Source organism: Solanum tuberosum, unplaced genomic scaffold (genome assembly GCF_000226075.1).
Source record: "Solanum tuberosum cultivar DM 1-3 516 R44 unplaced genomic scaffold, SolTub_3.0 scf00085, whole genome shotgun sequence".
Taxonomy (NCBI): domain Eukaryota; kingdom Viridiplantae; phylum Streptophyta; class Magnoliopsida; order Solanales; family Solanaceae; genus Solanum; species Solanum tuberosum.
In genome coordinates this window covers 1813575-1839658 of record NW_006239014.1, presented here as the reverse complement: position 1 = coordinate 1839658, position 26084 = coordinate 1813575, and the positions used below count along the sequence as shown (strand labels likewise).

Sequence of the window (26084 nt, the reverse complement as noted above, 5' to 3'; positions counted from 1 at the left end):
ATTGAGTGACTTTCTAAGTGAAATATCAATAGTTGAGTGACTTTCTAAGTGAAACATCAATAGTTGAGTGACTTTTGAGTTATAAAATAAAGTTGAGTAACTTTCTAAGAGAACAACTCAAAGTTGAGTGACTTTCTAAGAGAACAATTCAAAGTTGAGTGACCATCTGAGATATTAACTCTCATTGAACTAACTAAAATGGTATACCACTCTAATCAAGAAAAGGTGAGCACATCAAACAAGTGTCAGGTTAGTGGCTGGAATTGAATAGTGGCCCATGAAATATTTCAGAAATAATGTCATCATTCTTGAGCCACTGAACATATTTCCTTTTCTTTGGTTATTACTTAACTGCTAGAGCTGAGATTGAGCTTATGCACACCCTTCACACTCACAAGAAGATTGCAATTCTTGCACAACCATAACATTAATTTGCTTAATTGGTGTGGTATCAGAAGTAACAAAACACTCAAATGGCAAGTGAACAGAACCAAACATTTTAGCTAGAACAGCAATCTTGAGAATTACTCTTAGGCCTCAGAATAAGCAGGCACCATTTAGCCTGAAGAATCGCCAATTTCTAAGCAAAGAAGAACGTTTCATTTCATAAATCTACAATTTCTTGAATCAAAAATCTCACTAGATCTTAGCAATACATGCGGTTACAACCAACAATCATGGCACTTCTCTAACAAAATTGAGATGATGAAACCGTTTTATATGAGATACGTGGAAGAAACCCACAAAAGTACATACGTAATCAATGAAGTTGTCACCTCCAAACTCCTTGGCCCTTTAAATATGGGAGGAACCACAGACACCATCAAGAATGTCCCCAGAAGCCAAGAGAAAATAAAAGCACCAGCTCTGCACCACAACAACAACAACAACAACAACCCAGTAAAATCCCACAACAGCTCTGCACCACAATTTAGCAATAAAAATGAGAACACCTTAACTATCAAATATAACGTAGAAGTCTAGGAATTCGAAAACTAAGACTCAATTCCATGGCTAACTTTGGCGTCGACAATTAATTATGAGTTTTACTAAGCAATACATCATCTCTGATGCCAGTATTCAATGTAATAATAAAGAAAATCAACTCTCTTCAATTTTTTGCAGGTATCTAGCGTATTTTGAAGAATTTATACCATTCCCAGATACATTTAACATGAGTACATCATGGCAAAATTTGTGTCCATGTATGTAACATAGGTCTCAAGACAGTTTTCTTTGTTAGTCATGAAGTATTAAGTCAACTGTGCAGATAACAATGACCATATTAAAAAGACAAAACAGTAAGGTCAGAAGACAATTAAGAAGCATACCCGTATAGAAAAGCTCGAAGTTTGTTCTTTAACCGATCATGAATGAAATATATGGCAGTGATCAGGGAAATGGCAACTTGAAGGGTTGGACCTTCTTCAGTAGGAAACAGAACTGTGAGAGCTCCAAGGACTATGAAAGCAATGGAAGTTTTCACGATGAACTTTGTAGCTGGTGTCCTAAACCTGCTAGTGACAGATTGCACAACACGAGATTGTTTCATTTCCCTGACTTTCTTTTTAATGTCAACTTTTGGGTTCTTTCTATCATAGAATTTCTGCATTATTATTTTATCATGGGCAGCTTCAATTGCATCCACACTTGGTTTATGACCCGCATATCTTTGTATTAGGAAGTTCCTGGCAGCTTGGATTTCATCCTCGGAAGCTTCCTTATTAATTCCAAGTCGTTTGTATGGGTCCTTCACATTGATTCTCGGAAAGATAGCTGCGCTTGAAGAAACAACACACAGAGAGAAGAGAATGCATCAACAAGAGCAACTACAAAAGCCTAAGTAATACAGAACATGGATTATTGAACTGAAAGGCAATTAAGAAGCATAGCAGACTCGGCAATATTTTGTGCATATTCACATGTAGACCATAAGAAGTTATAATTGGCAATGTCTTTTTCTGCACAAAAAAGAAAAAAGGCAGATATTTCTTTCTGATATGGACAGACGATGTTTGCCTCAGCCAAAGAACTCCTTTCAGAACCAACTCAAGGAGCAAAGGTCATTTATTGTGACACATTACACTCTCTGAAGGTGTCAGTCTATAACCACAGGATTTATGTTAATTCTGAATGTCATCTAGAATAGAAATCTTCAATATTTATGTATCTTCCACATACTACTAAATCTTAATGCATCATCCTTGCAGTAATGCAGCATCTCAATCTGCTATATGTGATTAAATTTGATGGACCCACCAAAAAACAAAAGAAATAGAAAGAGGCAAACACATTCAAGAAATGGAGGACTTGTTTCCCACTAAACTGAACTGGGTCCATGAATCTAAGAAATGGTGAGAATTCTTGATCTCTCTGAATTTGAAAATTCAGGATTTGAATTGATGTCCTCTCATTGATTCCTCCTAAATTGCATTGATTTGTCCTAAAGATTTCATTGCAAGTGGAATTTGGTTATTCACCATGTACAGGGATCACCGTGAAGCATCCATGGTTGAATGGTCAAAGCACCCACCTCATAATTGGCGAATTTGTAGGTTCAATTCCTAGTGGATGCACGCCAATGGGAACTACCAATAAGTCTATTGGAATTGGTTCTATATCAATGGAATCTCATCATCCATACATAACGAATTGATGTGGAGTCTGGGGGGTGTATGCAGAACTTACCCCTACTTTTGTGGGGTAGAGAGGCAATGGACACCTTATTTTGCTCACATTACATCTTTCAACAGAATAGATATCCAAAGGAATGGCGAAAAGAAGAAGAAATGCACAATGCCTAGCAAGATTGTTGACACTCTCTCAAGTTGGGAGGAAGCAGGAATTGGGGCAAAGAACAGAAGTTATTGAAGGAGCATTCTAGCATGCATCTGGTGGACCATTTGGAGAGAAAGGAATGCTAGAAGCTTTGAGGATAGAAGCAGATCCATACAAATTATCAAAAAAGATTGTATTTTGTTATTATCTTTTTGGGGTACAAGGAGTTCCCCTACAGATGCAGAAGCAATCCTAGAAGTATTAGAATAATGCTAGGCTTGCTGTTTTTGTTCTTACATTTTCATACTTTTTGTAAAGGGGTTTTCAGTACTACCTAAGTACTGGTTTATAATACAAATTGTTACCTTCTCAAAAAAAAAGAAAAAAAGAAATGCCACAATCATCAACCTCTTGAAAAGGAGTCCATATGCATCTCAACGACCATGTAATTCAGGCATGACTTCTGCAAATGTAAAGAAGCTAAATTAAGAATAAAGCCGTTAAAATTACCAGCAGAGTCATCTGTAGAACCACCAAAAGAAGCTTCCATTGCACACTTCACTAAAGGCATTCTTCTTGGGTGATACTTCTGCGTAGAAACAGTACAATGACTTCTACATGATGAACACAGAAATGAAAACGATCAATCAGGAACTTTCTACCATTTGAGTGAACTCCAAGAAAAAGTAAACACTAAGTCACACTTGATAGAGCATGCACCTTGATCTCCCTAAGTTAGAAACTGAAACTCTCTTCTCACGCAACCCTGGACATTGTACAGGTAACTGGAGACAGTATTTTATGGGACTAGCAGCTACTCCTGATGTTGCCATTGTAGCCCACCTTAGTATTTGTTGACGAACTGAGAAACTGCAAATAATTTGAGTCAGAAGAAATCAGAAGACCCAACTAAAACAAATGCTCTGTAGGAGTCCGATAGTAATTCATGTAAGACATTAAAAAGTTCGAAGCAGATTCTGTGCAAAGAATCAAATCTTACTAAGAAAAAGAATAACTTTTAATGTTGCATACTGAAGAAGAAAGTCCAACACTTGAATCAGAATTATGTAATGAAGCATTAGCGTGAAATTCCAACAGCCAGAAGCACATGCAGGAAGGGAAAGAAAAGGAAGAAGATAGGGATTGTGGGAAAGCAGTCAAATACATAGTTCACATACAGGTAACCTGCAATTTGTCAACCTGTACTTATACTACGCTTTATTTAGCAGATTATACTAACTATAACAGTTAGATATATGAGAGCACTGTGACAACAGCAGCAAGACCATTCCAAAAGGCATCAACCATATGACAGCTAGGGAAGAAGTAGAACTGTAACTTGGATTACCACTCCAATGGATACAGTGACATTAGATGTCACGGAAGTAAATAAATAAATGATGTTTCAAGAATAGTAACCATATGCACCATTAAGTTAGAAGTCAACTTAATAACAGTATTTCCTATTATCAGACTGTAGCTAATTCGAATCACTGAAAATGATTTTTGCTCTAATCAGCTGAGCTACATAAACTACTTCCCTAAATTTTGTTTTCTTCATCAAATGGCATCCTACCTTACCACTTTACTAGTAAGGGAAAATTCCTTTACTATACTAAGAAAAATAGAATAGATAGTATCTTTTTGCTTGTTTGTAAAGCTTTCAAGTAGCTCTTTCAGACACCAACATGCTCAAGAACCGGTCACAGAAAAAGAAGGCACAACGAGCTCTTGCTCATAGCCACAAGAAGTGCTATCTAATCCTCCGGGGGATAGGACTCCACCAAATAAGGTCTTTCTCTTACGTAAATTCCCCCTGCTGTTTCTTTTCAGTGCCAGAAGAAATGTGAAACATGATACAATCTTCTTGTATGTCCATTCAGCAAACCAAATTCATTATTGTCTTTCCTTTTTTACAAATCCATACTAAAACATGTGGCAGTCTGATCCTTGTACACTCATGAAGTTTATTCGTTTTGTTCCAATGGACCTCACCGGTCTGATAACTGAACTTGTTCATCCCTTTTGACAGTTCTCCGATTACATCTTTTTCAAAAACCATGTCAACTGACTAGTGCTACTAAGCAGTTGGTGCCTGGTCTGCTATTTCTTACTTCAGTTACTCAATTTTCATTTAGTTCATTGGATATAAAGCTTTTCCAGACCTATGTCAATAACACATTCCAGAAATACAATTGAGTCTAAATTAACGTTGCCCTCTCCTCCTCAGTTCCCACTTCCCACAACATGATTCATGAATGAAACCCCACTCTCCGAAATTCACTAAAGATCAAATCTTTAACAGTTTGGAGCTATTTTAACGAATTGAAACAGAAAAGAAATGGGAATAGGTAACATCCAAGAATAAGCATAGAAAACAAAACGAGAACCTGGTGATTAGAAGGTTTTGCTGGGTTCTTCTTCTTGTTATTGTAGATTGAGAAAAGGTGAACTCTACGGCAGCCAATTCCTTAGGCGACAGGCATTTTGAAGTTGATTTTCGAGTTCCCCAATGGATAGGAGTAGAAGAAACAGCTATTGTCGAAGCAGGGTTTTGACTCTTAAAATTATTCAATTTTATAGTATAAAATAGTTTAGTTTAATAACAAATCCGTTGTAGTCTAGTTGGTTAGGATACTCGGCTCTCACCCGAGAGACCCGGGTTCAAGTCCCGGCAACGGAAAATTATTTTTTAAAATCTTTTACGTCATTTTTATATAAAATGGGTAAATCCTATAATTTCGGTATACAATTTTTTAAATATTATATTAATTTAATAAAATTATTTTTTAAAATCTTTTAGGTCATTTTTATATAAAATGTGTAAATCCTATCATTTCGGTATTCAATTTTTTAAATATTATATCATTATTATACTAATTTAATTCAGAGTACTATAAGTTGCAATTCACACGTGTCACATAAATTATGATAAAGAAAGTAACATATACTATTTGAAAATTATGTTAAGGTACTATAAATCACAACTTAAAGTATTTAAAAATATATTAAAAATTTGATCAACTCTCAAAATTTCGCATGTGCCACATAAATTGGGACAAAGGAAATAACATATATTATTTAAAAATTACGTGAATTAAGAGTACTATAAATTGCACTATTAACAATTTAAAATATTTAAAAAAAACATACTGAAAATTTGATTGAGTTCAAAATTTCACATGTGTCACGTAAGTTGGGGCAGAGTGAGTAACATATTATTTGAAAATTACGTTAAAAGTACTATAAATCACAACTTTAAAAATATTTAAAAACATGGAAACATATATTATTTGAAAATTATGTTAACTAGGAATACTATAAATCACAATATTTAACAACTAAAAAATTCAAAAAAAATGTATTAAAATTGATTAACTCTAAAATTTCACATATATCACGTAAATCACAATAATTAACAACTTAAATATTTAAACAAATATATTACAAAATCGATTAGCTTACAAAATATCACATTTGCCACCTATATTATTTGAAAAGTAATAAAAAATATTTAATAATTTAGTTGACTCTCCTAATTCTATCCATGTCACATTAATTAAAATAAATAAAGTAATATATATTGTGCCCGGGCTTGTTTGGGTTTTTGTATCTAATATATCATATATATTGTAACACCCCGACTTTTCGAAACTCTAACTTAAGTCGTATCTTCATGGAAAGACGAAGAGTTATTAATATATATATAAGTGATTATGTGGGTCATATTTTAAGTCCTCGAGGGTCACATCTTAATTTTTGAAGTTAAGCGAGTTTAGTAATAAAAGTTGGCGAAAGTTATGGCAAGTTTAAAGATTTCTCTGAAATTTAGTGCAAATGTCTCAAAGGTTTTCTCCCAATATAAGAAGAGTTAGAGGGCCTACAATATATCAAATCGAAGGTCTATGAGTCTATTTTCCAACACATCAAACCGTTCATTCATACTACATCGGAATAAAGAGATATTCACCTCTTTATATTGACTGCGCAACAGAGGCGACTAGTGGGGGGCCCTAGGTCAGTGGAACCTTATAAGATAGCATCTTCTTTTCTTTTTTTTCATTCCAGCTCGTAAGAAACCTATAAAAATCAGAGAACTTCTCCTCAAATCATCCTTGTGTATTCATGATCTCTTCTTGGCTCTTTATCAAAAATTGCCCTATGTCGTGAGCTCGTCATTTTGGTATAGTTTTCATGGTGAATTATGCGGTGTAGCTTCGTGGAGGTTGTGGCAGCAGGGGTTTTTCAATAGTTTGAGTTTATTCAAGTGCTTTGGGCGTGTAAATAAAGGTATGAACCATTTTTTATCAGTTTATGAATACCTTAGGTCTCGAATAGTAATTTACAATAGGAATCTGTATCGATTGTCGAATTGTCGTAGTAATTTTTATCCTTAATTATTGATTGAGTTTACTTTATTTTTAGTGTTGTAGTGGTGCTGGTAGAGGTATTTTCAGCATAAACTATAAAGAAAAAGGTATGTTAAGGCTATTCCCTTCGTTCGACATGTTTCCTTAAAGCTTGGGAGTGATATAATAGGGTTGTTAATGTTGGTGATCTTGTAAATATAATTGTGAGTGGTTGGCTGATGGAGTGGTTATAAACCCTCATTTTAAGGACTCATAATCTATTAAGAACGATCCTACGTTACGAACGACTTAGAGACTATTTATATATATTATTTATAGCTAAATTGCTCGCCTTTAGCCTATTAAATTGTTTGTTATCGCCCTTGGGGCTATTGTGGTTAGCTGCTGATCTATGAACTGCCTACGGGGGCTATGATGTTGGCTAAGAGGACTATGTTATTGCCTAAGAGGGCTATGTGTTACCTACGGGGCTATATTGATACCAAAAGTGTCATGTGTATCCTACGAGGCTATTTTGACGCCAAAGAAGGCTATGTGTTGTCTATGGGGCTATATTGATGCAAAAGAGGGCTATGTGCAACCTACAGAGGTATGTTGTTACCTAAGAAAGGCTATGTACTGCCTACTGGGATATATCATTGCCTAAAAGGGATATGTGACTTCTTACAAAAACAAGGGGCTACCGATAGGGGTATGTAGATTGATTTGGCACTTTTTGGGCTTATGAGGGCCTAGGTAGGTGGTATGTTGTTTGTACCTGCCGAGCTTACGGGGGTTTGATTAGGTTGATGTTTGATTATTTTTGTTTGTTTAGATTCAGTAGTGGGTTAACATGTTTATCTAAATTTTGATTTCCTTACCGGATTGCTTTTGAAATATTATGATATTTGCTCATTTATTCTATCGCCTTTCATACTCGGTACATTATTTCGTACTGATGCCCCATTGCTTGGGGGGGATGCATTGATGTCTGCAGGTCCCGACAGACGACTCGATAGACCTCCCCAGCGGCACGATTGAGTTCCAGTAGGTTGGCTAGCCCTTTTTCCTCCGGAGCTGCCAGAGTTTAAAGGTTTGTTGGATTTTGTTGTGTATAGTTTTTGGGTATGTCGGGGACCTGTTCCAACCAAGCTTTACTACTCTTAGAGGCTTGCATACTAGTGTGTTAGGTTGTATTGCCACGTTATTATCCATGTTGGGCTGGTTTGTTTGTTGGCCAAAGTTTGGCGATGATTTGATTTATTGTCTTGATACATAATATTTCTTCATTTTTGTATAGAGATAATAGTGGTTTTGACAACCCATATAGCGTTTACATTTCCCTAGATATCATGGTGGCCTCGATGACCCAAACAGGATTTATGTGCTAGCTGGATTTTTTTATATGAACCATGTGAGTAGTTATATTTTTTATAGGGTTGTTGACAAGGGACTTGCCGGCCAAGGGTATATTTTTAAGCCGAGATATACTTGTTTGTTTTCTTAACTATGTGTGGCTTCTCCCATTACGAAATGGCTAAGCAGGGTCAACTCAGTCCCAAGTTTTGGCATTAGGTGCCAGTTGCACCCCTTGAGTTTGAGGCGTGACAAATACATATATAAAAGAGAACCCTAGGCCCGCCTACGTGACGCCACCACAAACAAGGAGTTCCTTTTAATTTATTTATTTCCAAAATTAGCCTTCCCCTGTCATGAAAAGATGCGACTTTTATGAAAAGTTGTGACTTTTATGAAAGGTTGTAACTTTTCCAAAGAGTTATGACCTTTCCGATAAGGCACAATAAATATTTGTTGTCTATAAATAGAGAGATTTCCTCTCATTTTAAAACAACAAAACTTCTGAACTTCTTCTTCTGCACAATTAAGTATTCGTGTACTTTGCTTATGTTGAATGGCTCACTACACTATTGTTTTTGTATCAATACACAAGTGAATAGAATCGTTCTATCCTAAGAGGATCTATTCCTTTAAACCTCAGGTACTAGAGGGGAATAATTTCCTTAGGGGGACACTTTGCATTCAATGGGATCGATTTTTTCCTTTCTGTTTCATTCTATTGTTACAGATCCTGGTATGGTTTTTTACAATCATTAATTTATGCTTATGTTATTAATTGTTGCTTTTGAATACATGTTGTAAACTTTGTTGTGTATGTTTCTGCAAAGTTATTGTTATACGTATTGGTTAGTACAAATTAAATAACACACGTTAATTGAGTTTCATGCAAATTTTCTCTACTGAAACTATTGAAGGTACAATAAAATAATTCCTTAAAGATCTATACTACCATCTCTTCATTGTAAGGACATAAAGACCTTAAAAACTTTACTGCACCTTGATGTGCGAAGTGAACCAGGAAAAGAAAACAAGAATTAATAAACTTTTGACATGGGTTCAAGAATATGGCGGATGACCTATAGAGGAATATGACTAGACTAGAGCCTCTTTTAATCTCAACGACATAGATAACTACACAATAAATTAATTGTTCATATTCCATATGAACTATGAACAGATCCTCAATTATAAAATTAATAGATTTTCTTCTTGGATATTATTATCATCTAACTCAATTATAAAATTGAGTTACTTGATCATTTGAAGAACATCCTCCAATATTTTTTATTCAAAAATTTTATTATTTGTTAAAAATCTATCAAGGGCTCTTTTTTAAGATTTATCTAATTCTTCAAGTTTTTTCTCTTTTTTCAAAATCGGAATCATGTTTTCTAGTTGGCATATTAAAACTGAATAAATTCTTTATGATAATTAAAACAATTTACATATACTTATGAACTAAAGATATCAACAATAGCAATTTTTTCAAGAAAAACTATAAAACCTCTTACACGTTTTTTTCTTTCAAAATAATATAATTTTTTAATAATATGTATAAGTATTTTTTTTTTTAAAATGGGGCCCCCAAGCGATGGCTTTAGTGGCCTAGTGGTTAAGACGGCCCCAGGGGGGGAGGGATAAAAGGTCCTCCATAAAGTTTGGTATCGTAACAACAATTTCGGCCAAAGTTGGAGTATTTTTCAGATCCTTTTCCCTTTAGTGAATGATAGGTTTTAAGTATTATTTTATAAATTTCATGATATTAAATTTCTGCGCGAGGCGCGGATAATTTTACTAGTATATATATATATATATATCAAAATTATGTATTGGGGGTCATGTACATAAATGAATTGTTAAAAATGACTCTAATAATAAATAAATAAATAAATAAGTTTGGGCAAGGGGAAAGTTAAGTAATTGTAGACTTTATACTAAAATAATATTTTAAATGGATAAATGAGAAGAGAAAAAGGCACAAAACAACAAAAGATAAAATGATTTTTAAGTCCAAGAGAGATATTATGTCACGTTAACTATGACCATAATTACACGTACAAAGAACTTTATTCCTTTTCTTTCATTTTGTTCAATTTTAGGATTTTTTTTTAAAAAAAGTATATAGCTCAGCACTTTGCATCCACGTCCTATGTTTTCATTTCCTACTCGCTTTTTTTTTTCTTTCTTTTTTTTTTAAAAAACGCAACAATATTTATAAAATTTTACATACAACATCATACACCAATCATAAATAATGTATCAACTTTATATAAAAATATATTAAAAGTGTTTAACACTAAGTGGTATTGAACTAATGAATGTTCAAGAATTGCCACTAGATAAAGCATCCCAACGATTAGTATCAAACTACTAGTTCAAGTTACAAACATGCAATTAGATTAAACAGAAAATGCGAGAATTAAAATGAAGATGGATCTGCTACAAAATTTCCACAAAGAATTAATATTGGGGAGGAAGAAAATTTCATAAAAGGTGATAAATCAATGAATAAAAATTAAATGTGATTATGTCCCTAAGTATTGCAAAAGCTATGACCTATATGGACAAGTGAGCGTTGAATGATTGGTGATGAATTTGATCCACGCAAATTCACCCCTCAATGAAGATATTCCTGTGAAGAAATTGAAACCTCGAGAATATAGTTTAAAAATAATTAAAATTGTTTAAAGAGAATGTGCTTCGAGAGTTTCAAATTTGACCCGCATAAATCACTACCACCAAATAACATATAGTTTTTTTATTTTTATATACTAATATAATATTAAATTAATAAATATTTTTTATATTCAAATATTAACAAAATAAAGTCTTAATTATTTGTAATAAAATATTGAGAAGTATAAACCTTACCCTCAATAAAACACAAAGGGGCATATGTGCGACTTTATATTCTAAATTCCATCTGGAGGAGGATAATTGTCCTTTTTCAATGTGATGGGTCAAAATTGCAAATCGATAAATGTCAACAAATAATAGTAATACAAGGTATCTTGTGTTACGTAAAGTTTGGGTTTTCGCATACCGCAAATGACTGGCTAAATTTGCACATGATCATAATAGTATGAGTTAGGGGGAAAGAGTTAGGGAGTTGTTGTCAGGGGCGGATCTATTTTGATGTTCAAGTTTATTAGAATACTTTGGCAAAAAAATATACTATAAATATAAGGCATATTTTTAATATTTTTATATATATACTAATGTTGAATCACATCAATCAAAGAAGAGATAACTCACTGCTATTGGATTGTGCAATTTGAGCTGCGAATGCTATCCCCAATTTGCAGGTTCCATTTTTGTTGTGTGCACAAGTCGCGAATTATTAGTTTCATCTTTGCCTTAAAAATGTTCATTTACTTAATTAGTTGAACTTAAATACATCCATTGAATTTATAAATATATATTTAAATTTAGTTAGTCAAATAGAAAAATATTTTTAAAACTGTCAATAATTCTAAGATAAAATTAATAATTTGCATCAAGTTTCGTACTTAAAATAAAAATAAAAATTGGGGTGACTCACTTGCCCCCGACCCAATTAACTATTGTGACTATCACCTCCACTACTTAAAAGAGGCAAGAGTGGACCCCATTTCTCAAAAAGTTTCAACTTGTTCACGTGTTCCATAACCCACTCATCACAAAACAACAACCCTCAGATTTTTTTCTCACTTCAAATAAAATTTGAGAAATATTTGAAATTTTATTTTACTTGTTTTTTTCAAAAAATAATTTACTCTAATTTTTTTGTATTTTTATAAAACAACTTCAATTAAATAATATTTTATGTTTTTTAAATACATTTTAATTTAAAAAATAATATAATTAAACATAATTCTAACTTCTCTAGTAAAATGGTTTTTTTCTTCTTCATGTTTTTATGACCAAAACACACATTATACTCTATCTGTCCATTCATTTTTGCTTGCTCACGTTTGATTGACATATTCTCTTTATTTCAATTATTTTTTTGTATTTTATTTGATATGAAGTTTATAAAAGTAAAAAAAATAATCTATTAAGTTAAAAAGACAAATAGAAGTACCGAAATACATTTTATTTTGTGATATTACATGTCACATAAAATGTTGAAATAAAAAAATTGTTTTTAGGAAATTGAAACATAGGAAGTATCTTTTAGGAAATAATTAATAAATAATACATTCACTATATTTATTTTTTTAATATATTAAAATCAATATTTTAGAAAGTACATTGAGAAATGACTATGATTAGTAGTTAGTATACTACTAATAAAGATAAAAAAGTAATTAAGTGATAAATTGTTTCATAATTTTTCAATTTGAATAATTAAAAATGAATATCTATTTTTAATTTAGTAAAAGTAAATAAGTAAACCTGGACAAACGGATTATCAATGTAAATAAGAATTTGTAAATTATTTAACAAGATAATTAAAATAAAGATAGTACTAAAATTACACCCTACTAGTTGATATTACATTTTTTCTAAAACCAATACAATTTTTTAAATAGATCTTAAATAATTCTATTTGTGTGATTTATATCTTTAAATTAAACGGACCTTTGCATACGATTTTAATTTAAAACCATAGAACATTTTCACCTTTAATAATTATTAATAATGCATAATCAAACACTTTTAAATACGTATAAACGAAATTAGAGGAAGTAACAATTTTATACCCCCAGTGTTTTCACAATCAGGTTGTGCTCGAGGAGCCTTGCCCATTCTTCACGTGCAGGAGCACAAATAAAGTATCATTTACAAATTTGGCCGAATTTAATATATTAATAATTTAAAATTCATAAACTTCAAGTTCTTCATTTTCACATTAGCAGCAGATGGATATATATGTATAAATTTTGAATCTCATAAACACAAAATTAGAGATTAACTTAATAGTTTAAGAATTCAAAATTTATCTCAAATTTTAAATTTTGTTAGTGAAAATTCTGGATCCACGTATCTCCATGTATATTCATTCATACAAGTTTTTACAAGTCATGTATCTCCATGTGTATTCACAAGTCGTGTTTCACCAAATGTTAAGCCCTCAGCTGGGTCCCCACCACTTTCCTATTTGTTTTTTTTTCCTCTCTCTATCTCTCGCGCATACACACATTTTACACACACTTGACTCTGCCAAACAGGGCCCAACACCACCGTCCCCTATCCCTTTTCTCTCTAACTCTTTCCCTTCCCGTCTCAGAAATTTCCACGTACTCGAACAACTTCCTTCGCATGGTCAATGATCACTTTTCCGATCACTTCCTCTCGCCGGCCAATTCAGCAAACTAGGTTTTCGTAACTTTCTATCTCGGAGCTCAATTTCTCATGGACGATGATAATTCCATCCCGCAGATGTGCCGCCCTTGTGTAGAAGAACCTCAGAGTCAAAGGTTGCTCGAGGACGCCGCATCGTCAGTAGAAAACTGCACATCAATTCAGGATATGGAAGGGAAGCAGCTGGTTGGAGTTCCGGGAACGATGTCCGCGGTTGCTACTGGAAATTCTAATTCTCCGGCGAAGTTGAAGACGCCGATGGAGAACGGGATCGGCTTTGCTGAGAAGACGAAGCGAGGACGGCCGCCACGTGGAGCAGTAGTTAAAGCTCCGCAACCAAAGAGACAGCGAGAGGAGGAGGAAGGGGAAGATGTCTGCTTTATTTGTTTCGATGGTGGTTCTCTTGTCCTATGCGATCGCAAGTGAGTAAAACAGGCGTTTTTCAGTGTTTGCTCTAATTGATTTTTATTTTTTTTGCCTCCTTTTCCATTTTGAATAGTTTTGTCCCCAAGTTTACTGGCTTTCAGTTTAAAATTGATATAGTAGTTCTTCATAAATGGTAAAGTTGAAGTGCTTTTCTAATTTATTCCAAATTGTTTTCTTAATGGCTTGAGATTGAGAAGTAGCTGATTGATTGTATTGATTTAACTGTAAAGGGGATGTCCGAAGGCATACCATCCAGCTTGTATTAAGCGGGATGAGGCATTTTTCCGCTCCAAAGCTAAATGGAACTGTGGTATGTACCTTTGCTTCTACACTAACTAAAGAACCTGTTTACTTCATTTAGTCCTCCGGGATTGGATTGTTGTTCCCATCTCTGTTTATTGCACCTCATTTATGAATTTTGTCTTGGAAGTGCAATTGCTAGTTAGTCCATTTGGAACATGGACTTAAGTATCAGGCAAGGTCATGCAGATTTCTGTTTGATGGTAGATTTGATCCATGAGTGACACATTACAGGCAATAATGTCATATCACTTGTGCATCTGGCATTTAGTTAAGCGTTCTCCATATTAAGGTGTCCATGCTACTGCAGTGTCACCAAAAACACATAGATAAGGTGCAAATAAATTTTAAGGCAGGTGGGTTGTGCACAATGAAAATGGTAAGCAGCACTTCAGTTACTTCCTCGTGCTGCTATTTTGTAGATATCTAAGAAGTGAGATGCTGGATCCTTCATTTTACTGCTGCTTCGTAAATCATCATAAGTTGACCAGAAAGAACTGCATATCAATCATTGTGGCAAAAATCATTATTTCTCATCATAACAACATCAAGATTAGTACTTATTTATACTTTTTTTGACAATTATTAGTACTTATTTATCACTTCTGTATATACAAACATATATTCACATCTAAACATTTAGCGAACACCTAAAATGGAAACATGTGTGCATGCCAATAGCTACATACAAAAGTCATAAAATTATTTGAGTGAAAACTTGAAATGGAAACAAAGAGCAGTGAGTGCCCAAGCAGCCGATAGCATGGGGTCTGTGTCAGTAGAGAGAGTGAGAAAGGAAGGCACATATGCAGTTGCAAGAAAGAATTGGGAGTTCATTCAGGAATGGGTAGAAGGAGGAACACTAGGAAGAGTATCCTAGTTCGTTCTCTTGTAGTCCTATCACATATAAAAATAGAGGGCAGTGCAAGTAGCCATCATGTCAAAAGCATATTGGAATTTTTAGCTGCAATTAGCATTTCCAAAGTTGAAAGAGCAGGTCCCAATCCATTCAATCCATCTAAATCGATCAATATTGACATGGTTCACCATAGTTGACTTACTAACTGGTACATGTGTATATTTTCTGTTGTAATCATGATCGGTTCACATGTTTTGTACTCTAAATTTGTAACATGTTTGAAATGGTTGCTACTTCCGAACATTGTTTTTTGGGATGTGAAGACCTGAACATAATCTTTCAGCGCCCTGCCTTACTGTTGCTGATAACCTTACTTATCCAACAACAACACCAACAGTCCAACACCTAGTTACCAACTATGCCTCCCAATTCTAAGCTAGTTGAAGTTAGAATCGATTAAATGAATCCTCACTATTCATTTTGCTCCAACTGGACCCATTCCATTTATATTCAATAATCTCACTCTCTTTGCTCCGTTTTTCCTTTATCTTTTCACTCTTCATAAAGAATTTTGAAAACATGTTCACTTTGGGGCAATCTCAAAAAAAAAAAAAAATCTTAATGCAAAATTGGAAAAAGAAAAAAAGAAACTAAATCTCCATGACAGAGAGAAACAAGGATCAGATTCCTTTTAAAAATACAAAAAATAAAAAAATGAACAAGGGTCGGATTATTTGATTAAACTAAACCTTAAGCAATCTGAGTAAATGGTACCATAGGAAAATGATAAATTGAACTATGTCTAAACTGTAAATTTCATTGAATGGTGTTGTTTTTTGGATTGCTCAAGAGAAACCTTGGTGTAGCTTACTCGATAGAACCATTAGTTTTCATCATTGTAATGTTAGAATAAGCTGCAAAGAATCTATAGGTATGAAGTGGATAAAGACTGATTTTGAAATATTATTTAGGATGCCATACTAATAGTTAATGTGATTGAAGGCATTTTCTTTGTTGAGCAGTGGAACTTACCTACATTGTTATTTTCTGTGTGAGTATATGTATGTACATTCAACATGCACAACATATACATTGATTGTCTATGAATGTGTGTGTGTAATCAAAGACACTTTGATGATGTGCATGATATCTGGAGAATATATATTCACAGCAGGGTGCAGTCACAAACATATATTAGACACCAAATATACATGGGAATGTTGCTGGTTAACATGTGTAGTGCTGAGTGTTTTTTTTTAATTTCATTTTAATACAATTTTTTTTGAACTTCAAAGGATTTGTTTCTCCAGATTGTTATGTTTGAGTTTTTGGTCAGCAATGTTCATGAACAATTAATTAAGTTAATAATAGAAAATGAAAAGATTCTTAAGCGATAAGTCTTGAAGTTGTTGCTTGAAGTTAAAATGAAATAGAATATGATTAAAGATGCATATGATGTTCTATTGATTATCACATCACCACCTCCAAATGGTTTGCATGACATAACATTCTCAAATTACCTTTATTTTCAGGTTGGCATGTTTGTAGTGTATGTCAAAAGGCTTCCCACTATATGTGCTATACTTGTACATATTCAGTGTGCAAAGGATGTACAAAAGATGCTGATTTCTTCTGTGTTCGAAGAAGCAAAGGCTTTTGCTCAACATGCATGAAAATTATCATGCTGATTGAGAATATAGACCAAGGGATCAAGGAGATGGTATGTTGTGCCCCATAATCTCATTGGTGATTATTAATTTGACATTTTATGATATCATCAAGTCTAAATACCAAGATATCCCCTCAAACTTGGCAGGATTTGTCAGTTAGACACCCACACTTAGCTGGTGACCAGATAGGTACCTCTATTTGAAAAAATTGTGATCTGGTGTGTTCCACTTAAATCTGAGCGCGTGAGACCTTAATCATGGTTTTTCTCTACTTCCTTTTTCAGAATAATATTGAATTTTGCATGGACCTCATACATCCACCCTTTAACTAGAGAACTTTCATGGCTTATTCCAATTCACTTGTGCAATTTGCTCAAACATCTATTTTATCACTCGACAACAATAAGACTACAGGAAGAACTTTCAGTCAAATCTGCAGGTTAAAGCACCAATCTGTCACTGTTTTTTAATGAGTTGATAGGCCAAATCCCAGATTCTATTGCAGGAGTACCAAATCTTCGGAACTTTAGTTTATCTAGAAATACTCTCTTAGATCCTTTGCCTATTGCCGTTACCATAGCCTCCTTTCAACTCTGTCAATAGATTTTTCATATAACAATTTGTATAATTTCAATTTGGGAACAGTGCCAGAATGGATTAGAAACAGAGAACTTTCTGATGTCAACTTAACAGACTGTAAGCTTTGTGGGACACTTCCAAATTTTACAATGCTTAATTCCCTTAACACCATAGACCTATCAGCTAACTTCTTCATGGATGGTATATCAAATTTCTTTGCACATATGTCAAGTTGCAAAAGGCAAAGATATCCCACAACCAGTTTAAAACTGATGTTGCTGGGTTCAAATTTCCATGGAATTTCATCTCTTGACCTCTGTTCAAACAAGCTTTTTGGGTCTCTTTTAAAGATGTTAAGCAAACAACCAACCAACAAGACAATTAATACCTTGAACAATCAACTTTCTGGGAACATCCCAAAGTTCATTGGTGGCTTAAACAGTGAAGAAACCACCAATGGATATCAAAGAATGGCCACCTTCAAACAACTAGAAAACATGGCCAGAAAATGTTCTCTGGCAACTAACCAACTTCTCTCCTGTACCATAGTCTTTTCCTTCCCCAAAATTCATGCCTATGCTTAGAGTTGTTTTGAGGTTCAATAGAATATTTGTAGGTGGTTTTTTTTTTTAAAATATAATTTATAGGAGGCATTTATATAGGAAAATATTACATGTGACGTTTGTTGATTTGTTCAGCCATCACATCAACAGTGAATGTTTTCACGTGTGAACATAGGTGTCCACGAGACACACCTCTGCCAGGTAGAGGTATTTTAATGGTCACTAGGTAATGGAGTGTTTAAACAATTTGTACCAAGTTTGAGGGGCTACCTAGGTATTTGGCCTTCCATTAATTTTTTCTATTTTGAGTAAGAGACATTCGCCTGACAATTAATGCATTTACCTATGAATATGTAAAACATGTCACATTCTCCAGGAACACATCTGATCATCAGTTCTAATTACTGAACTTTTGCAGACATGCCAGATTTGTAAATAATTACATAAATAAAAAATTGTTTGATTAAAATTTTGTTCTCAGATAGTATTACTATGTACTTTTTCATTTTCTTTTCCTCTGTAGGAAAAAAAGAAGAAGAAATCTTGATTGTGATACTTGTCTACCATATGTATTTATCTTTGTGTGCCTGAAATCTTTTCAGGTTCAAGTAGATTTTGATGACAAAAGTAGCTGGGAGTATCTCTTCAAGGTATATTGGATGTACTTAAAAGAAAAATTATCATTAACACAAAGTGAACTTATTCAAGCCAAAAAACCTTGGAAAGGATCAGATACAGTACATGCTAAGCAACAGCGACTACCTTTTTTTCATCCTGTTGCATTTGATGGCAAAGGTATTGTGGGCAAGTCTTTTGACCATCTGGAGCTGAAAAAACCCGAACAATTGCTGGAGCCACCTTGCAAGGATCCTCCAATCACTGAAATCCAAATAATTGCTGAGGCTGAAAATTTATGTGGTCCTGGTTGTACTCCACAGTTGGAGAAAACGCAGCCCATAGATCTAGAGTTACGGAGGAATGGTTCTTTAAAGAAAGAAGAAGCAAGTGCTTCCATGGGGACATCATTGAATGGACGCATGGAATGGGCGTCCAAAGAGCTTTTGGAGTTTGTTGCACACATGAAGAATGGTGATACTTCTGCTCTATCACATTTTGAGGTCCAGGCACTATTACTAGAGTACATAAAGAGAAATAAACTTCGAGATCCTCATCAGAAAAGTCAAATAATTTGTGATTCGAGGCTCAGAAGTCTTTTTGGAAAACATCGTGCTGGCCACATAGAAATGCTAAAGCTTCTTGAATTTCACTTTCTGATAAAGGAGGATTCGCAGGGGAGTGCATTTATACCAGCTGGAATTGTTGGAAATGTTACTAGTCGTGTGGAGGCTGATGATAATAATGATATCTCATTCTTGATGAATAAAACTAAGAAACGTAAATCGCGTAGACACTCCGAAGAAAGTTTAGTGCAGATAAATCTAGATGAGTATGCAGCAATTGATGCTCATAACATCAATCTCATATATTTGCGCCGTGATTTGATGGAGAGTCTTATTGAAGATATGGAAAAGTTCCAAGGCAGAGTTACTGGCTCAGTTGTCCGGATAAGAATATCTGGTAACAATCAGAAGCAAGATATGTACAGGCTTGTCCATGTCGTAGGTACTGATATTTCTTTAAAAGCCTTTTTAAACCACTCATGATGGTATAAATAAGATTTCGATCTAGTTTCCAGAGCACATAATTTCTTCAACTCAGGTACAAGCAAGGCATTTGTTCCATATAAGATTGGGGATAAGACTGCTAATGTACTGCTTGAAGTCTTAAACTTAAACAAGAAAGAGATTGTTCCTATTGATTCTATTTCAAATCAAGATTTCTCTGAGGTAATTGGATACAAGTGACTCTTCCTTGTTCACTACTTTGAGTTGCAAAATTGTTGCATTTATTAATGAATAGCTTCATTTTCATGTCTACAAATGGTACATAAACCTTTTTTCTGCTTAGTTCTGTGAAGAAAAATATACTTTGGACCTAATTCAATCCCAAAAAGTTTGCTCAAGAGATCAGGATTGTCCGCGACCGTATAAAAAAATTACAGTCCATGCAACTTGTTCACTCTAACATCCTTTGGTTGTATGCTCAGAGTTGTTGGAGTAATGATAACATAATTTGGGTCCCTACAATGGTTAGTCTAGTATCAGGGATGAGTTTGACTTTTATATGTCAAGCAAAATGGACCTTGGACCTAACTCTATTCCTAAAGTTAACTCGTGAGGAATACTGTTTGGAACCATATGAAAAGACTACCACCAATACTTAAGCTTAGTGATATCACAATAGGTGTGGGTTCAATTAGTTTTGTTCCCTTTCTCTTTAATTGTCTCCTATATGATAATATTTTTTTATTTTTTTTGAAGTGACTACCACACATACCTTCAACAGAGTGGTACTCTCAACTACTACTCTGTCACCTTAATATGTTGTCCCTGTATAGGGTATATGGCTATTTCAGCAGGTGACTGCTATTGATTCGGATAGTTTCTTAATCATTTATTGGCATATCTTCAGGATGAATGCAGAAGATTACGTCAGATTATAAAATGTGGGCTTGTAAAGCAGCTGACCATAGTAAGTGTTGAACCTGATGACTTTTAAGTTTTTCTTTAGGATATCACAATGACTGACTAAATGATGCTTATCCTTCAACATAGGGCGACATACAGAAGAAAGCAATGGAACTCCGTGCAGTAAAACTCAACGATGTATGTCAGTTACTTTTCAATATTGATCACACCTTTTCATTATTCATCACAATTTTCTCTATCAGAATGTGTAGATGGACATGTTTCCTTTAGTAAAATGGTTATGCAAATTTTATTGGAATGATAATGAATGGGCCACATCCCACAAGAAATTGGGATGGGAGGAGCATGATTTAGTCTTTAAGATGTCCTTTTCCTTCAGATCATATTTAATGATCTTCGATATGAGCATTTCATCTGGGTATAATTCAATACATTTTATTTTATTTTTAGCAAGCTTTTGCATGGCTTTGAAGGGCCTAAATGAAGTTCTAATACCTATGTATCTTGTTAGGCAGAGTATGTTTAGGCAAGGAAGAGGCCATGTCACATAGTTTGCTAGTAATATTTTGTATTGAAAGCTTGAAACTAGTATTGGGAGATAGAAATATTTCACTTGGTCATGTGAATTCAATTGCAACAGAGAGGAATTGGTATAGTTGGATCTTTTAAAATTGTGTTTAAATATTTCCTTCTCGAATTCTATTGTGCTTCAAAATCGAGTGGTGTCTAAATCACAAAGAAATTGCTTCCAAAAGAAGGAAAAGGTATTGGTTTCTAAATGGTAACTAATCTGCACATTTTGTTGCTCTACATTCCAAAGTAGGTAAATGTAAACTATTCTGACTAGTAAACAAACGTAGGTAAATTGTTGTAGCTACTCTCATGGAACTTCAATATTTTTGTATTCGAAGATTTTATGTATGCTGTCACTGTTACTATCTTTTAAAAAGATGTTATATAGGCTGTCTTGTGATGGGCTTTTGCTTCCTTATTTTCAAAAAAAGAACAGACTTTGGAAGAAGAGATACTGCGACTCAACAATCTTCGTGATAGAGCAAGTGAGAAAGGGCGTAAGAAAGAATATCCTTTCCTCTGTTGAAACAGTTAACCTCTATTTTAGAACTTGTGTTTTTCTTCTTTTCTCTTGCTCCACACTTTCTTTTGACAGTTCCATATGTTTCTGTCTGATTACCTTAACAAATGGATAATTTAGTTTATAGCATGAGGGAAAGAAAAAAGGAGTAGGTCAGAAACAGGGACATGAACTAATTTAAATGGCAATGAGAAGGTTGGTCCCAAGTAGGGATATTACTAATTTGGATTACATTTACAATGAGTTGAAGTTACTTAAAAGAAAAAAAAAACTTAACTCCAAGTAAAATGCCAAGTACTTTTTTCTTTCTTATTATTATAATCAGATGGATAAATTTACTTCGTATAAATAGGAGTTCTTCTCAAAATTCAATAATTATTTTGATGAGGTTCTGACTATTTTTGTTAGTCAGGATCTTCACTTATATTAGTAGTATTTACCATTTTTTATGAACTCTAAACACATGTTAAAATTGGATCACTCGTATTCACTTTTTCTTTCTGCAATCACCTCTTATAACTAGCACAAATGATATGTGTTATTCAAAAATTACTTAACCTATAGAAATGCACAAACTGAATCTTTTACAATGAATTAGAGTGAACCATGAAATTGCTGCTGGATCATAGTGCTGTTGTTAACTCACAATTTTCAGTTCAACATCTAAATCAATTGGGAGATTTATTAGATCTCGCTGTAAAAAATGATTTCAATATTCTTCTTTGGATACGAGCATATGATTTCAATATCTATGGATATCATTTTAAATTGGAACATTGGATAAGACTTTGAGCATGGTATGAGGACTTCCTTGACAATTCCCACGCTCAGAGAATGTGTAGAGAAACTAGAGCTTCTGAAGACTCCTGAGGAACATCAGCGGAGGCTACTTGCAACTCCAGAAGTGCATGCTGATCCAAAGATGGATCCTAATTATGAAACTGAAGAAGATGCTAGAGAATCTGACGACAAAAAACAAGGTTACATCATTTTGTTTTTAGTAACTTTTTCCAATTTATTGGTGATCTTTTTTTATTGGGCGCTATTTGAAAGATTTGCTTACTGTTGATGGTAATGTAATGCAGTTGAATATGGGGGGCCAAGATACACTAGATTTTGTAGAAGGGAAAACAAGCCTATGTCTTCATGGAGGAAAGGTGAGGTGGTTGTTGTACTAGTAAGTCTTCCAAAAGTTGATTCTTCGTGAACTAAGTAGAATCTTTATTTTTTTTTATCCAGATAAAGAGGGATCTATCATGGCTCGATGTAAAGTTAGTGAAAAAAGAGAGGCTCATGGAAATATTATGAAGAAACTAGGGAATCAAGGTACTGCATGTCAGGTTGTGGATAGGTCTGCATCTGAAACTTCAATTACAAGCTTCTCTACAGTGAACTCAACATTCACCAACAATAGTGACACAGACAAGCTTTGGCATTACCGTGACCCTAGTGGTAGAATACAAGGACCATTTTCAGTGACGCAGTTGAGGAAATGGAATAAATCGGGGCTTTTCCCACTTGATATGAGGATATGGATAAAAGGTGAGTATGATGACTCGGTACTTTTAACTAATGCACTAAAAGGGCTGTTCGATAAATCCCCTCAGGTTCATGGTGAGTTTTCACACCAGTCTCAGGAGCTTGGTGCTACTTCTGTTAACAGTAGTGTTGGGTGGTGTGGAAGTGCAACTGGAATAGGAAGAGAATGTGGAGAGAAGGAGGTACCTTGGCACCTCCGTATTACAAATAATCATTCTAATGGTAACACTGAGACTGCGAGGATGGATGGGCTGTCCTCATCTTCGCCACAATGTTTGGACTTGAATAATTCTTATTCTGACAAACCCCATCCATCCAGCCCTGAACCGTCATCCAGTCATGGGAACATGCGCGGAGCTCCTTCCCATGGGAAAAGATGCCATGAAATTGTTGATTTTCAGTCCAGCACAGGTCATATGGTTCAGGACTCAAGTAGAAGCGGCTGCAATCATAGTATGCAATCCCACAGTCAGAGGCATTTAGGGCAGTCTTGTGGACAGAACTGGGAACCCTCAAACAGTAATAGAAGTTCTAGTTTTGCTTCAGTTACCAAGTCAAGTGATTCATTTCAACAGAAAGGTATCACGAGTTATCCGGATCTGCCAAGTCCAACCCCCAAAACAAGCTATGACGATGTTGATGCTCAGGCTGCTGAAGAGCTACTTTCTTTGAGTTTGGTTGTTCCAGTTTGTGCTTCAAATATTCAGGATTTGCCAAGTCCTACACCAGAATTGGAAGAAGAAGCTACAGTTGGGCAGGCTGCAGCAAACAAAGATTCTCTAACTTCTAGTTTTCCTGTTCAGGATTCAGGTCCTAGTTGGAGCAGTGCTTCTAGTCTGGTGATCGATGGGGCCCAACTTCCTGAAATAGCTAATGGATTGGGTGGACCAGCTGCGAAACCATCTATAGACTCTGATCTTATCTCTGATTCTGCACTGAAACCTGCTGAAGCAGTGGGTGATAATGTCGACACACCTACATCAGATGTCAACCAACTGAAACCAGCTGAAGCAGTGGGTGATCATGTTGACACACCTACATCAGATGTCAACCAAGTGAAACTAGCTGAAGCAGTGGGTGATCATGTTGACACACCTACATCAGATGTCAACCAACTGAAACCAGCTGAAGCAGTGGGTGATCATGTTGACACACCTACATCAGATGTCAACCAACTGAAACCAGCTGAAGCAGTGGGTGATCATGTCGACACACCTGCATCAGATGTCAACCAACTCAATAATAATTCCTCATCTCATCCAATCTCAAACTTTTCCGATTGGCGAGCAATCTTTGGTGAGCCAATAGAGTTCAGCACTTTATATGAGGAATCCGTGTCAGACCTATTAGCTGAAGTTGATGCAATGGAATCTCAAACTCAAAGTGGTATGGGTTCACCAACCTCCGCCATGAGGTTCTGTGAGGAGACGATATCTGTATGTAGAAGTGACTTTTTCAGCTTTTTTGAGGAGCTTAGTCCCACACCTGACCCTGCAAAAAATGATGCCTTGAGCTCCACTGAAGATATGCAATTACCTTGTCAATCCTCTCTGACAAATGAACTAGCGAGGACATCACAGGCTGAAGCTTTTGATCCTTTTAAGAGGTCTAGCAGGACTTCATCTACTAGCAGTGAGGGAGAAACAAAGTCAGCTGATATTTCCTTTTCCCAGGGGGAAACTGGGTTCAACATACCTACACCCTGCACCACGGGGAAAACTGCACTTTCAGTCATCAACCAGCGTACTGAACTGGAAGCTATAACCACCGACTGTCGTGCAGCACCTGGAAACATGACTTATGGTGGACCAGTTCAGGGATTCACAAATGTTAATCAAGGTAGCAGCATGGGGACTGCATGCGGACATTCAAACACGAATGATTCCCCTTTCACCGGGAATACATTGTCTGAAAGCCAGTGTATATACTCAGGGGAGAGGTCTGGTGGTCCAAGAGACTGGGTTATTCCAGTAGGGGACTCGGGATTTGGAAGGGATAGGTAATTGTAGTGCAGACAGCCATTTGGTGGCAGGGGATACTCTGAACCTCCCCCAAAATGACAATGTGTTGGCAAATTTTATGAGAGTGGACTTTGCAAGAAGGGGGCTTTATGCGACTATTTGCACTTTTGAGAAGGTATGAATTTAAAGGTGAATTCGAACAACCATTTTTTTAGTAGGATGATCAAGATGTAGCTAAAATATTAGTATAATTTTTTAGCTGATCAAATTTCAGTCAAAGAAGGCAGGATACAAAAAAAGAATTCCCACTGAACCATAATGGTAACCAGGTAGAAACTAGTACACTAAAGCAGACAAAAATAATTGTATCATTCTTGTATTTGATCCTGAAATTGTTGCTCTATGTACAAACTACAGCAGTGAATTGATGATAGTCAAGAATTTGTACGTATACATTAGAGATGAGAGCTTTTGCTCTTTCGAGATTGATTAGTTTTCACTCTCAATCTTGTTGCCAATTCTAAGGAATTAGTTCAAGATACTTGGGGTGTACCGTAGTTGCATTACATCAAATTAGCACAGTTGTAGACAGGTTGACGATAAACTAGTTGACAACAGGCGTCCGAAATCATATCTATCTAACCTGACATTTTTACATATTGGTAACATAAATTTCCCCAGTTTTACCAGAAAGCCTAAGTATATCGATTCTCTGAATACTGCCAACAATCCAACAAAATCCAACTTTTTTCAGCTTTATTCGAATTTAGGCC

The 26084-nt window shown here is 35.0% G+C and overlaps 2 protein-coding genes and 1 non-coding gene across 3 annotated transcripts; 2 read left to right on the top strand and 1 right to left on the bottom strand.

Annotated features, from left to right (window-relative positions):
• Positions 1–477: 477 nt before the first annotated feature.
• Positions 478–5308, bottom strand: LOC102599146 (protein CHAPERONE-LIKE PROTEIN OF POR1, chloroplastic). The gene is made up of 5 exons (XM_006346923.2): positions 5169–5308; positions 3499–3648; positions 3289–3392; positions 1332–1776; positions 478–867 (listed from the first exon to the last, which is right to left on the bottom strand). Exons 2-5 carry the CDS (start codon positions 3609–3611, stop codon positions 717–719), a joined length of 813 nt encoding a protein of 270 aa, XP_006346985.1. The 5' UTR covers positions 3612–3648; positions 5169–5308; the 3' UTR covers positions 478–716.
• An 80-nt stretch (positions 5309–5388) lies between these two features.
• Positions 5389–5461, top strand: TRNAE-CUC (transfer RNA glutamic acid (anticodon CUC)). The gene has a single exon. It is a non-coding gene; the product is annotated as a tRNA-Glu (tRNA).
• Positions 5462–13563: 8102 nt separating this feature from the next.
• On the top strand, positions 13564–25817 carry LOC102598818 (zinc finger CCCH domain-containing protein 44). The gene is made up of 11 exons (XM_006346922.2): positions 13564–14194; positions 14429–14508; positions 16890–17077; positions 18772–19792; positions 19889–20016; positions 20702–20761; positions 20845–20895; positions 21728–21798; positions 22637–22791; positions 22897–22968; positions 23051–25817. The coding sequence occupies exons 1-11, from the start codon at positions 13824–13826 to the stop codon at positions 25351–25353; spliced, it is 4500 nt and encodes a 1499-aa protein (XP_006346984.1). The 5' UTR covers positions 13564–13823; the 3' UTR covers positions 25354–25817.
• Positions 25818–26084: the final 267 nt, after the last annotated feature.